This window comes from Lissotriton vulgaris, chromosome 3_1, assembly GCF_964263255.1.
Source record: "Lissotriton vulgaris chromosome 3_1, aLisVul1.2, whole genome shotgun sequence".
NCBI classification, from domain to species: Eukaryota; Metazoa; Chordata; class Amphibia; order Caudata; family Salamandridae; genus Lissotriton; species Lissotriton vulgaris.
In genome coordinates this window covers 834,984,755-835,000,419 of record NC_141689.1, presented here as the reverse complement: position 1 = coordinate 835,000,419, position 15,665 = coordinate 834,984,755, and the positions used below count along the sequence as shown (strand labels likewise).

Genomic DNA, 15,665 nt, shown 5'->3' with positions numbered 1-15,665 from the left:
GTTTTCAGTTTCTAATCTGCAGAGAAAATTTACATGGAGTTTTATCATCTTCAATATGCAAACGTTGGAGCCTCTGGAAATATTTTTATAATTGTTGCTCTATTGTCTGATGTTTATTGAAAATGTATTTGATCTATTTTGATCTACCTACCATAGAATAATTTGACGTAAATGTGATCCCATCACAATCCATCAATTTCAGTTCTGATAATTCAATTCTCACTGCTCCATCGAAGACTTTGCTATTTCTCAACACCTTACGATCAAAGATATGGATCATATAAGCCGACATCATGTTAGCCACCAGCAGAGGAAATAATGGTGCAGTGAAGAGGTCACTATTATGATGCTATGTAGGGGGGAGTGTCATGTTGAACATTTTTCTCATACTGTCCAACCTGATTCCAAATTATCATTATGCAACAGTTAACTATGAAATATTTATTGGAATATGTTACTTTTTAGGAGCTGGTGAAATACTGTGAATCTTTCACTTGTGATATATATGTGAGCAGGTGCACCACTGAAAACCTCAAAGAGGAAATTGTATTTTGGGGGTGCTTATCGTCCTATCAGAAGCTGTCGTTCATAAAAGAGACTAAGTTAAAACTGCAAGCATTTTTTAGTCTTGAGTTAGGCTGAAACTGCGACAAGAAAAGACTGCCCACATCAATGCAGCATTGGCACCTATTGAAGTGAGCGGACAAAACATATACAAAAAGACCCTTTCATACTGGGGCTGAAATCCAAAAATCCACACAGGCTGAAGAATTTTGATTACATGGAGGGCACACTGGCACATTAAGACAGGCCCACAATGTGAGGAGAGCCTCAAACAGCAACAAGGAAAATCAATATGTAAGTATGCTTGATTAAGGCAAGTGCAGAAGCAGCTGTAAGCCAGCTGATGAGGATAGGCTGTCCCTCAGGTTGGGCCGAAAAGATGTGTGTCATCTGTAAGGTTTGAGAAGAAACAGTTGAGTAGATTCATGTCATTGCAGTTTTTTAGAGAGGGATAGCATATTATTGGGCCACACCCACTCCACGTGCCAGATATCCCTTCATAGGCTTACCATCATAGCCATGATCAACAGAGGAGCATTCGTGAGTCCTATGGTGCTCACACAATAGAGGCATCTGAAGCTCTGATCTTAGCAATTTAAATAGTATGTGTTTCTGCTTAAGGAGTGCTTAGAATGCACAATAAGGCATAAGGTAATCAAAACAGATGTCCGGACTCTTACCGCCACCGTGGGTCCTTATATAGTGTGGAAACCCAGCTACAAAAGAAGGTTACGAACCCAAAGCGCCACAAGACCAAGGTCAAATAGGACCAATGGATGGAGTCAAATGCTCTCTCTGCATCTGTGGAGACTATGGCTCGGGGAGTTACGACCTCCCTCACTGTGTCGAGCCAACTAAACAACCTACTTAAATTCAGCTGGTTACACCTGCGAGGCATAAACCCATTTTGATCAGGATGAATGATTGACATGATAACAATGTTGAGCCTGCAAGCCAACACAGCTGCCAGAAGTTTGGTCTCTTCACTGAGGAGTGAGATTGGGCTGTAAGATCCACAAACAGTCCTGGACTTACCGTTTTTATATAATAATGAGATGAGTGCACAAGGAAGGTCAGTAGGTAGTCACCTCTGCGTGCACAAGTGCTCAAACATTCGCAATAGGTGCAAACCCACCACTCAGCCAGTCTTTTAAACAGATCGACGGATGGGCCATTCGGCCCTGGTGCATTTCCACTCAGCATTGCTGTGAGCGCCCGGTCAGCTTCTCTAAAGTGAAGTCAGCCTTTAACATTTCCACATCATCCTGCAGCAGGAATGGGAGACGTAGTGTAGCCAAGAGGTGGTCAGCCTCCTGATCAGTCACCTGTGAGCATGCAGTGTATAGTGCATGGTAGTGTCCAACGAACTCTTGGACTTTGTCCCTGCTGTTGTTTACCATCTTCAGTGCAGGGGTAATGATTTCTTCTACATATCTCTTCTTCTTGTCTATGACTCAGCCAGGCCATGAGATGGCTTTCTTTCTTCCTCATATCACAGAGTTCCTTCCGGGTTGCCAGGTAATGGCCATGGGCCGCTGATTCTGACATATTGTGGTGTTCCTACCTGGCATCATTCAGCTGTCAGAAGGCAGCTGCATTGGTCAACAGGGTAACCCTACACTCAAGGTTTAGGAAACAGTGTCCTAGAGTGAGTAGTCTATCTGTTGTGGCTCACTTCTTCATTGCGACCAGGGTTTGTATTTCATCCATAGGACAGTTTTTTATGCATCCCACATGATGGCGGGGGAGCTTACTGAGTCATTGTTGTCCTCAAACTATGTCTCAGAATCCCTTCTGAGTTGCATGATGGTCTCCAGGTTCTGTAACTCCCAGGCATTAAATCACCAGAACTCCATCCCATGCCAACCACTTTTGCCCATAGTGACCAGTAGTGGCAAGTTGTCTAAAATACCCCTGATGAGATACTTGGCCCCTGTATACCTGGATTATCACCCCTGTATTCCAGCCCAGAGAACGTCCCTCTGGCCCCAGAATAGAAGTCTCCACATTTCAACTAATCCCACATCCCATACAAAATGTCATAGTGGGGTATGCTGGGGATCTGTGTTTCATGTTGTCTTTGACCTGTCTAAGTCTGGAGCCTTGGTGTCATTAAAGTCCCCACCCAGTATTGGCAATGTGTCACCAGCCTTCAAAAGTATTGGGCCTATTGTGTTTAGGGTATCTCACTGTAGTCAAGGAGTAGTTTAGACGTTAATGAGGGTATACTCCTCTGTGTCTCCATAGCCCTGGATACCAAAGACAGTCAAAACTGTGTCCATTTATATCCTGATGACACGGAAAGAATGGGTCTTCTTTGCTAGTATGGCCATATGGCTGGATCTATCGACAAGAGGGGAAACAAGGGTGGGCTATTTTAACAGAGGTCCAGCATACGTGCCCAAGTACTGAAAACAACAAGAAAATGGTATGCAGTTCCTAATGGGATGAAGGTATAGTGACTAATGTAGGGACCAGACTAATGTTCAATGATCACGAAAAGGGGAAGGGGAATTCCTCCTTTTGGATATAATGCCCTCACACACCCAGCCCGCTAGGTGTCATGCTTCATCATTGGGTGTGCTCCTCGTCGGGACGGCGGTGCAATTTCCGACTGACTTAATCATTTTTGATACAGATTTCGTTTACCCACATATTCTTGCGCTGTTGGACTCCAGGACACACGGGAGTTTCTTTGTTGATAAGTACGTGCTAGGTACATTCAGGCAGATTGCCCATGAAGAAGGGACGTTGCATCGGGCTGTTTGAAAAAATCTGATCTTTTGTTTAAATTGATGAAAACCATAAGTACTGTTCATGACACAATGACTGTACATTGAAGAACTGGAGTTGATCATTTATTGTTAATGTAATTCATATGTGTCGTATTTCAAATCAAATCTCATTGATGAATACAATCGATGAAAACAATGGATTCATAATGTCTATCTGTCTTTGTTTTAAATTTTGACCGATAGTTGATGACTATTTGATTGTTTAATAATCATTTGAGGTCCCTAGGGACACCAGTGCACAGTGCCCAGTGTGAGGCTACCGTGTTCGGTGGCATTATTTTTCTTTGTTCTTTTACACTTGTGAGAGAGCAAGTGTTACACCTGAGCACCATTGTATTACAGATTTTAGAGTAGGATTACACGTAGATTAATCAAAAAAAAGGAGTGCTCTCCCCATCCCCCACTGTTTGCAAGAAGTTTCAGGGACAGCACCCATTTCAATGGGCCATTGTTGGGGGCCCCAAAGGTCTTTATTCTTCCTCAGGATCAAGACCTCCGTCTTCTTCCCATTAAGTCTAAGAAAAGTAGACTGCATCCAAGATGCAATATTACATAGACCTAGCTGCAAAGCAGATGTCACAGTTGTTTCCTCAGCAGAGAGGGAGAAGATAATCTGGGTGTCATCTGAATAGGAAAACAAGGACAACCTAGCATCTTCTGCAATGTTGGATGAAGATCTGACATACTCGTTGAATAACGAAAGGGCTTAAATAGAGCCCTGAGGTACCCCATATGGGGAAACATGCTTATTGGAACAGGAGGCTGGAGAAAAGACCTGGAACGTGCGATCCATGAGAAAAGAAATAAGCCAATTTAGTGATATACCAGTTATACTCAAGGATCGTAAAGCCTCCACTAACATGGTATGAGAGACCGTGTCAAACGCTACGCTGAAGTCCAGCAGTATGAGGGCTAACGTAGCTCCTAAGTCTAGATAGTATTGCAGCATTTCTGTGACTCGAAGGAGTGTTGTTTCAGTCGAAAAACGGGCTCTTAAGCCTGACTGAGATGGATGTAAAAAAAATTGTGACTCAACAAATTGTGCGAATTGAGAATTTATGTGCTTTTCCAGAATGTTTTAAAAGGACGGAAGCAGTGAAATAGGCTGGTAATTGGACGGCTGGTCCGGATCAGCATTGGGCTTCTTTAAGAGAGGAAGCACCATTGCGTAGTTCCACACTGAAGGAACTTTTGCTTCCTCTAGGGAGGTGCTCAGAAGTTCCATAATTATCAGGAGTGAAGTCGTCTCAAGTGTTGAAGCACCAAGATTAGAAGAGAATCACGAGGATTTAATGCTTGAACCAGATTTAATGCTATCTAAAATTTGTTTGAAGGAGTTCATATCTAGTGGGGACCAGGATTCAGGTGTAGCCTTAGATTCTGATGCCTCTTTGTCTTGGTAAGAGATGATCCTGGCTATAGGAGGAAATGAGGATATTTGTTGAAAGCGGTTACATGGTTATCGGGTTTCCTGTCCTTCATTTCAGAATATATTTTTCCTACTTTATGGAGAAAATATTTGGCCAAGTCTTCACATTGTTGATTATTTGGTGCAGGAGGCAAGGCTTGGGTTTCAGACCCGAAAGCTCTTTAAGCATTTAAAAAAGGGTCTTATAGCAATTCAGTGCACCAGAAATAGTCGAAGTGACATATTCGGCACAAGCCGAATTGCAGAGAATATGGTAGTCCTTTTTTGCCTTTTTGTATGCGAGTTTAGTGTCAGACGCATAGTCCCTCCTCCAGCACCTTTCCAGACCTTTACATTTTGATTTTCCCTGCCATACCCACACCCTCCCCACGTTTACTAGACATAATTCAAGTATGCTTACCCCAACTTAAGAAAAGTTTGTCGCCCACTCTCCTCAATTCCCCTAACAACAAGTAAAAAGAAACAATGCAACAAGTTATTAGCCTACAAATCCTAGGGGTTTAGGCCTGTTCATCCTGGAATCAAAAGTCTTGTAATAGGAGTAAACGGTCTTAAAGTTCTCACTGTGTGGGCCTCAGGTCCCAACTTCCATTACGAGCTATCCTCATTGACTAAGACCGAGCAACGGCTCAACTAAACATTGCCCCTTGGCCATCTCATACCAAACAGTCCTGTTTGCAAGCACCCCCTCAGCCCACCACATTCACCCTCATTGGTATTACCACTAGTCCCCGTCATAGGATCAGCTCAGTGTCCATGTCCAACAGTCCGGGTCAACATGATCATGCTCCGGGTTGCTCTTTGATTCCGTTCCCTGCAAATTTCTGTAGGTTGCCATCTCTGCCACCATCTGTACCCTTACAATTTCCGCCTGTTGCTTCGTGGGCTTCCCAACATTCTGTCCTTCTGAGGAGCCACCCTCTGGCATCTCCCTTACCCTTCCACCTGCCACTCGTCCAGTTCCGTGTGAGGGACGCCATGCCACTCCAGCCATTGCAATACCTACTCTGGTGTTAGAAAGTAGAAGGTGATGTATTTTTCCACACGTAACTTCGTGGGGAAGAGAAGGGCATAGCCGAGACCCAGCTGGTGGAGTTCTGCCTTAACCCGGAGGAATGAGTTTCTCTTTCTCTCGACCAGGATTGTGAAGTCCGGGAACAGGTTCACTTTGTGGCCTTCGACTGTCCATGGGCCATGCACTGGGGGTCTGGAGAATTCAGTCTCTGTCTCTGTAGTTCAAGAACCGTGAGACCATGGGCCGAGGCGAAGTTTCCAGGACCAGGGGCTGACCCAGTGGGCCCTTTCCACAGTCAAAAAAGCTGTAGGTTTGCCAACGTAGATGTGTTGAATGAGTCATTGCTCCATGCACCGCTCAGCATCTGAGCCCTCTGCATGTTCCGGTAGGCCTATGATGTGAATATTATTTTGCCTGGAACAGCCCTTCGCATCCTCCGTTCGGTCTCGTAGGTGGTTCAATGCCTCCATCAGGTCCTGGAGCCAGACCTACATATCTTCCATGGCTGGATCCATGCGCTCCATCTCCAACTATGTTGCGGTCACCCTGTCCTCCAGTTTTCTACGATTCATCCGGAGGAGACGGGAAACATCACTTACAACGCAACTTTTACAACGACATACCATTACAACAGAACTTTTACAACGCAAAAACTTTTACAACGCATGTATTTATAACGCATGTTTTTACAACGCAGGTACCTTTACAACGCATACCATTACAACGTAAGTATTGGTAAGTATATAATTATATTTTAAATGTTATATGTTTGGGGTAAAGGGGTATTTTTAGGGTTCAGGGTCAGTTTTGGGTTTTTGGGTAAAGGGGTATTTTTGGGGTTCAGGGTCAGTTTTTAGTTTTTGGGTAAAGGGGTATTTTTGGGGTTCAGGGTCAGTTTTTAGTTTTTGGGTAAAGGGGTATTTTTGGGGTTCAGGGTCAGTTTTTAGTTTTTGGGTAAAGGGGTATTTTTGGGGTTCAGGGTCAGTTTTTGGGTAAAGGGGTATTTTTAGGGTTCAGGGTCAGTTTTTAGTTTTTGGGTAAAGGGGTATTTTTGGGGTTCAGGGTCAGTTTTTAGTTTTTGGGTAAAGGGGTATTTTTAGGGTTCAGGGTCAGTTTTTAGTTTTTGGGTAAAGGGGTATTTTTGGGGTTCAGGGTCAGTTTTTAGTTTTTGGGTAAAGGGGTATTTTTAGGGTTCAGGGTCAGTTTTTAGTTTTTGGGTAAAGGGGTATTTTTGGGGTTCAGGGTCAGTTTTTAGTTTTTGGGTAAAGGGGTATTTTTGGGGTTCAGGGTCAGTTTTTAGTTTTTGGGTAAAGGGGTATTTTTGGGGTTCAGGGTCAGTTTTGGGTTTTTGGGTAAAGGGGTATTTTTGGGGTTCAGGGTCAGTGTTGAGTTTTTGGGTAAAGGGGTATTTTTGGGGTTGAGGGTCAGTTTTGGATTTTTTGGGGTACAGGGGTACAGGGTAAAAATAAATTAAAATTAAATTACATTAAATTATATTTTTTTCAATTAATTTACGATTATAAAATTAATATATATTTACCAATACTTACGTTGTAATGGTATGCGTTGTAAAGGTACCTGCGTTGTAAAAACATGCGTTGTAAATACATGCGTTGTAAAAGTTTTTGCGTTGTAAAAAATGCGATGTAAAAGCATGCGTTGTAATAACATGCGTTGTATCATCATATATCCGGAGGAGACCCATGTCCACTACTACCCAGTCGATCTTTGCTTCAAGAGTACCTTTCAGATCAGAGATTACACCTAGTATTTTGCCTTACTGCTCCGCTTGACCACAAATGACTGCCTCCAGCAACCGAAGATTAGGTTCTCCAGGTGCATCTACAGATTTAGGGTGTCTAGGCCCAGCAGACGATGCAAGCCTGCCAGCTCTTCACCTCCCCCTGGTGAGGTTCCTGCATCGGCATAGTACTCTCCATTGTATGGGCCCTCCCTGGTGAGCAACCTGTATGGTCCATATGGTGCAGTCCGGACCGTTCAGGGCGACCCTCATCCTGCTGCTGGGGTAAGTACTCTGGAGACCAGAGGATCAATCTTCAGGAGTGCTGACAGTAGAAGAGGCATCCAGTATGGGAGAAGATCCCAGCTCTTCCAGGGCACAGTGCCAATAAGCAAGAAGGAGAGCCCTGCAGCTTCTTAACACACAGTCCAGTCTCCCAGAGCTCAGCCCATCCGTGGTTTCCTGCCCCTCCTCCTTTCCCCAAGGCCTGAGAGGAGGGACAACGCAGCAGGGCTCCAGTGCAGAGAAAGCACCTCACCCACCCCATGCCACCTTACCACTTGCCTCCTGGGGATGTCCATTGTCCTACTGCACCCATGTCAGCTGCCGGCAGTATCCACAGCCACACACAGGAGCCGGGAGCCCTTGTCCTGAGCAGCAGTCCCAGTGAACACGGGCATCAGCCCTACATGGTGCACCAGCTGTGCTGATGGTATGATTGGATACCTCTATAGTAAGGAGTCAGGAAAATAAGGATCTGGGTCCTTACGAAAACCTGGAACCCTTTGAGGGCCGTTCTAAAGGCTGGAGCATATCGATCCATTCTGATGCAGGGATAATAGGCATCCTATGCCTTGCTATAGTTTTTATTCATCCCTTATGCCTGCCCTCATTAAATTGCAATCACTGTGTTTTGGGCATAAGGGTTTGTTATACACTCTAGGTTCTGGCTCCATAGATACCCACCCTCAAAAGCTCTCTCCGCATCAATGGGGAGCCAATGTACCACTGAAATTTCATTAGGTGATTGCGGCATGGTTGGCCAGTGATGAAGCATGACACCCAGAGGGGTGTGTGAGGCCACACCTATCAATAATTTGTGAATGAAACTGGTCCTACATATACAGCATGGATTAGAAGGGCTCCCAGATAATGGGAAATACCCGTATTTTGACTCTTAGAGACCAGTCCTGTTTGCCTTCGTTTTTCTAATGTCTAGCCAGGGAGAATGCAAACGTGGACAACCCATTTTTTCTCATGTTACCCTGTTCCTACCTCCGCATTAGGAAACCAGGGCCATTTGTTTTGTGGATTCGCTTAACTACATATGTACCAATTCTAATCCACCGGGAAGATGTTATGTGTCATAAATGCCACTAGGTTACTGTGGAAAAACAGTAGTCCCTACCTCGTCGGAATGGCGGTCTAGTCAGGGGTCCCTCACCCCCGCAACGGGACGAACAGCGTCCCTTGGTCATCGGACTTCCTCTATCTCTCTTCGCCCACAGGATCCGCCACCCAACGAAGACCCGGAAACAGACAAACAGGATACCGGAAGTGAAACCCCTGTAGGTGACCCGGAACCCGACCCATCCGGAACCGGAAGCACGTCCACTGCAGTCCGCCTGGAACATAGAAAAGCCGGGAGGACAGACGAAGCATCGTTCAGCCCAGCGGACTCGTGGCAGGAGACAGCGAACGGTGCAGAACCCCTGACGGAGAGCGGAAAGAAGGAGGAGATCGGAGAGAAGGCGGAAAGCGGAGAGGAGAACGAGGAAGAGGACCTGTGGTCGGAGGACTGGTGGCAACCTCCGGAGGTGGATGGAGAGCGGCCGCAACTCGGATGAGAGGTGTGGCGGGGCACGTGAGTACCCTCTATCCTTTCTCCGTGTCCCTTAGTGTAAATAGTGTAAATACCTGTAAGACTTGTATATAGACCCTCACGAGCACCCCGCACTAGCCTTAGTAAATAAGTGTAGTATCACGGACACTGTTTATATTCCCCCGCACTTATCCCTGACACATTCAATCACTCTACCCCTCCCGTTTCTTATTGGTCTTATCCCCTCCTACCCTTCCAACCTTCCCCACGTTCATTTTCTGGCCCATTCACTCCCCGGTGAAGGTGCTCGGTAGTCCTTACTGGACTGGACTAACCCCTGTACTCTCTCTCCCTTACATATCTCCGAGGAGCCCCATCACCCGGCCGTACCCTGATGACAACAGCCCCGCAGAGGATTACAACCAAGGCATCTACCCTGCATCAGAACCCACCCGGCTCGGCGCTTCCCTCCGGAATTCTTTCCTGTACCTCTGTTGAACAAGACTTTGTGTGCATTACCAACGAATAAATCCTTAACCATAGCTCACTACATTCGGCCTCCCAGCCTGTTATTCCGGTCCGCCCAGCCCACAAATCCACAGTTACCTTTTGTTATCTTAATAGCTTACACTCATGCATACACTAGTGACACCAACCGTGCTCAGTGCCAAAAACAGAGAGCTATTTCCATTTGGTTGTGAAGTTCAGAGCTGTGGTGAGGATGGGTGCTGTGTCAGTTGTGCTACCTTTTATTTATATTTAAGTTTTTTCATTGTCTTTTAAAGTTCCGGCTTGTGATAGATTCCCACTTTGTATTGGTTTTATTCTGCTCATGCAAACCTCTCTGGAGCCCTGCTCCAACACAAAATCATTGATTCTATAAACATTCACGTAAACAATATAAAATGTTTATATATCAGCAAAGTTTTATCTAAAAATTTCTCTCTTTTTCCATCTTTTTTTTTTGTCATTGACTTGCAATGTATTTATATTTGAACAAATAAAACAAATTCTATATTACATCGGATTTCTTCCTCCTTGCCCCTTACCTTATCATTGAGGACCCTCTAACCCCTCAGCCCCTTCAAAACACGAAAATACGGGTGAAGCTCACCTATTTCTTTACTCAAGCCCCTATAAGGGTGCCCTTTCCTGAATAACTCCTGTATCATACCAAGAACAGGGAGGTGGTCAGGCTTGGGAGGAGGAGGAGGAGGAGGAGGAGGAGGAGGAGGAGGAGGAATAAATTAGTGTAATGGGATTACCCAACGTAATTGAAACATTACATCCTCATTCTTCCTTAGCCTTGGGAACATAATTAAATGACACCAAGGAACAATGTGGCACCCCTTGTATTTTAATACACAGAGTTATAATTCAACCCAACTTTGATACTGAATACTGTACAGTGGTACCAATTGTCAAATGCTCTTGTGAAGCAAATGGTTGCCACATAAATACCATTATTTGAGACACCTTGCGCAGGGCCGGCCTTAGGCATGTGCAAGCTGTGCACCTGCACAGGGCCACCAAGCCCCAGGGGCCACCACATCAATATATATCCTTAATATAATAATCCTCTGAGGATGGATACATATTTGTGTGGGGGCCCCTGGCAGGGATTTGGTGGCCTCGGGCTCTATACAACTTCCAAACACCATGACCCCCACTCTTCACTGGCCTCCACGCTCCGCCCCACCAGGACCCCCTCTTCCGGGGCCCCCTACCTACGCTCCCTGCCCAGGGCCACCATGAACCTAGAGCCGCCCCTGCCTTGCGACTCTGACTAAGAAGTTGCCATGCCTTCTTTAAACAGGTTTTGGAAACTCTTAAACCTTTATATTGTAACTAGAGGAATGGTGTTCACTGAAAGTTCCTGAAGCAGTTTGTAATCCCTGTCGTGCGGGGCTAAAGGTCGTAAATAGGTTGCCAAAATGACGCACAGTTGCTGTATGTTCCAAATAGATTGCTCATGACCGAAAATATAGGTAGACCATCTTTGTCTAGTAGCCTTCAGATCAGGAATCACTTAAGCATCTGTGCTATCCTCATATGTGTGTGGCACATGTTGAAGGAGAAGAAACAGGGGAACTAAAAAAAAACCTGCTTCTCACTTTTATCCTTTACTCTCAGTTCTGCAAATGTCTTAGTCTTTTAAATCTTCAGGCGACACAGAGATCCCCATCACCATGTCATTGCCGAAAGGTTCAGTAAAGAGAGCATACCCTCTTCTTCTCTTGTGTTTCCATCCATTATGACAGAAAACTTTTAATAAGCAGGAAAATCGAAATAGCAGCATTTGAAAGACCAAGGCACCTACCAGATATTTGTAGTTCCTTTTGAATCATTGATTCCAGTTAGAATTCCGTCTCTCTTTCATGTGACTTGCATGTAGTCCATAGTACATCATAAAATACATATAGAGAAAGTAATCTGCCCCAACCTATGGAGTGGTGTGGCTCACTGGTTAGAGGCGGCAGACCCGAGAGCAGAGGACGGCCTGGGACCAGGGCTCAATTCCCGATGCGGTAGGGTCGTGGACCAGGGTCAGCGGACTCGATAATTCTCACCTCGGTGCCTACTCTAACCAGGGATCACACTCGGCAACTCTGGGCATTAGCTTGCCTCATCTCCACAACGGCCCCCCACATATGCTGGGGATGCCTGGTTTCACCTTAGAGATACTCAGTAGGGACTATCTCACAGGAAAAGCCAGGATGGGTTCCCCAGCGGTCTACTGCGCAAAGATACTCCTTTGGGAGTAGATTCTAGCACATTACAAACGCACAATTAATTTTAAAAACCTAAGATGGCTACTGCAAATGTTGAACTCTGCACCTGTGGTGACATCGTGTATTTTGAACGCATTCCACATCAGGCACAACCACCTGAAAACTATACAGAAACATAATCCACTTGTAGCTGTTAGCCCAGCCAGGAACCATGAAGTTCCCTCAGAACTTTGGGGAACTGGCCCATGCTTGCAAGCCCTGACCGACGTCAGAGTTTAAAGAAGAACGTCTCGCTTTTTGCTCTACATTCTGCACAAAGAGATAGCAGCTGCAAAAAAAGCTGTACTAAGCATGAACTGCTTCAAAGCATGACCTGCTTCTTTCACATCACAGCTAGAGGTAGGCCCTTCCTCCTTACAATAAAAGGACATCCCTTACATCAGCTGCTTCACCCTTTTTCCTGTATTTTCCTGTTTTTTTGGTATTTTCCTGGGGTTTGTGTATGTATTGTTCTTTGGAGCCCTTTGTTTGTGGAGTGTGATCACTGCTTTATCTGCACCTTTTGTATTTGTCACCGTCTTTGGGTAAAAGTAGCAAAATGAAAATGGTGTGAATGATACGCAATATGAAACAACTGTCTTCCACCCATTTCTACAATACCATTCATTTAGTTTCTTAAATTCCATTTTCATTGTAAAACGGAAAACACCAAATATAGAAATGTTATTCTAATTTTATATGAACTTTTCAACATTGCATGGCAGCTCTGACAAACAATAATGAGCAAACGGTGTACTTACAGGATATATATCTTTTTGGAGGAACGCATGAGGCTAACGATGGGAATAAAACACAAAGAAACGACGTCATGAAACTAAGCCTTGGTAAGTAGCGCTTTTAGTCTGGAAGCATTCTGTTTTTTATGGTGGTTTGGTGATGCTAGGGACACAATTCAGGACAGCAGTGAATGTGCAACATCAAGTTAACTAGTCCATCTCCAATCGTAGAATGTTTAGGGAAAGTGCCACTTTCCCCCAAAAAATTAAGTCTTATTTGCTACTCTAACTCGACTCTTAGAATATTTTGGGGAAAGTTAAAAGTTGCCCAAATATTTTAAGAAAGGATGAAAAATAGTAACTTTGTATTGCAAAAAGTGCTGCCCTGAAGGCGCTATTCAAGGTAAAATACAAAGAATACCTTAAATGACTTGCTATGATGTTGGAACTTGTGCTGAGGATTACAGCATTGGTAAGCATTCTTCACAAAATGATAAAACATAAAATAAGTTCAAAAACAGTCCAATTTTTGGGAATTTTCTTAGCTCACTAATAGTGAAACCATTCGCCGGTCATTCATTATGAGCAATTACTGGAACAGAGGAGGCTTCCGTTGCTTCTGTGAGGGAAAATAGCCACAGAGGACATGGCGTTTATAGGTACCGCACTGTATTCATGGTCTGGGACTACCGACCCCCCCCTCATCATGCAAACAATAATTACCATCCACGTAGTAATCAGTCAAGCAACAGAATTCATTGGAAGGTAGGGGGTCTCACGACCCCCCGGCCGTATTGATTAAAATATGAAAACAATATAAAATGAGTAAAATAAACATTATTTACACAATTATTAAATGCAAAATTCAGACATTAGATTTACAGCAAGTTAGACAGGTATGATGGGCTAACCTTAACAAATGTCTAATACAGCGTGTTTCCTAACCGAATCTAACATCCTACATATCAATTTTGCATTCTAATAATTTCTGGCCCTACGGCAAGGTCGTTAACTGGTGTCAGATCCTTTCCCCAGCTACGCCCTCACGTTTGAGTGCGCATGCGCGACAAGGGCCCGGTTACCGGGAGAGTTCGTCCCTCTCCTGGTTACCCTCGAGCGCTCCGTGAACTCCATTTAACCAAAAAGGAAGGCCCTTACACTCGGGCCATTTGCTGACTTCATTGTGTATGTGCGGGGTGGCTACTAGCCCGAGGAAAGCGTGACTCCCTCCCCCGCATCGTTCCAAGCAAGCGGATATCCTGCCCCTGAAGTTCTAGGAGAGACCAGTGGCCCCTCCTCCTGGGCAACCCCATTCGCTAATGGTGCCGCCCCCTAAGGACCCTAAATTTCTGCTCACCTATTATGACCTTACCGCCTGACCAACATAATAAATACGACAATTAGAAACCTATGAATGGAACAAAGGCCTAAGGAAGAAAATCAGTAAATACGCATCAACACAACCAATTAAGCACATTTAACTAAAATTGCCTGTACACGGGAAAAAAGGCCTAAGGAAGAAAATCACATCCATAATTACAGCATTCAAAACCAGTACTGGTGATACCTACCAACGTCCCTCTTGAATTCTGCTAGCAGGGATGGAGGGTGGGGAAAATTAACAGCCCCACAGCGGGGCGAGGAGTGAGCCTGGGAAGCGCGGGCACAAAGAGAGTGCTTCCAGCGCACCCCAGACTTTTAAACCCCTCTTTTGGTCCTGCCCCCTTGACCCGGAAGCACTCAAACCGCTTCCGGGTCAACAGCGGGACCCACCAATCAATAGGGGCAAGGGGGGCCGGGCCCAGCCATGCGTGCGTGGGGGCTGAGCGGCCCCCCCTTTCCTCATGGTCTGGGACTACCGACCACCCCCCCTCATCATGCAAACAAAAATTACCATCCACGTAGTAATCAGTCAAGCAACAGAATTCATTGGAATCAGGGTGTCTCACGACCCCCTCGGCCGTATTGATTAAAATATGAAAACAAAATAAAATGAGTAAAATAAACATTATTTACACAATTATTGAATGCAAAATTCAGAAATTAGATTTACAGCAAGTTAGACTGGTATGATGGGCTAACCTTAACAAATGTCTAATACAGCGTGTTTCCTAACCGAATCTAACATCCTACATATCAATTTTGCATTTGAATAATTTCTGGGTCTAAGGCAAGGTCGTTAACCGGTGTCAGATCCTTTCCCCAGCTACGCCCTCACATCTGAGTGCGAATGCGCGACAAGGGCCCGGTTACCGGGAGAGTTCGTCCCTCTCCTGGTTACCCTCGTACGCTCCGTGAACTCCATTTAACCAAAAAGGAGGGCCCTTACACTCGCGCCATTTGCTGACCTCATAGTGTATGTGCGGGGACGGCTACCAGCCTGAGGAAAGCGTGACTCCCTCCCCCTCACCCTTCCAAGCAAGCGGATATCCTGCCCCTGAAGTTCTAGGAGAGACCATTGGCCCCTCCCCCTGGGCAACCCCATTTGCTAATGGTGCCGCCCCCTAAGGACCTTAAATTGCTGCTCACTGATTATGGCCTTACCGCCACAGGCCAGCATAGTTGACCGACTATCTGGCACCCCCCAAAATGCCTACACTGAAAGGTCATACCTTCCTAGCAAAACCTTCTACCCATGACAGTATGTTCCTTAACAATAGGTCATTCCCTGCTTCTGTCAAGTGGACCCCATCCCGTAAGTAGAACTGATCTCTCCAAATGCACCCATGTGGGATACTCTGCAGGTGAGGTGTTCGAAACAGTTTCTCGATGTTATTGCTGACCCTCTTTA

At 45.2% G+C, this 15,665-nt stretch overlaps 1 protein-coding gene across 1 annotated transcript in view; it reads left to right on the top strand.

Annotated features, from left to right (window-relative positions):
- Positions 1-15,665, top strand: part of LOC147727101 (RING finger protein B-like) — a 677,508-nt gene that overhangs the window by 246,119 nt on the left and 415,724 nt on the right. Inside the window, exon 12 of the mRNA XM_086963055.1 lies at positions 12,901-12,982. Coding sequence (XP_086819181.1) covers positions 12,901-12,982 — 82 coding nt within the window. The remainder of the gene's footprint in view (positions 1-12,900; positions 12,983-15,665) is intronic.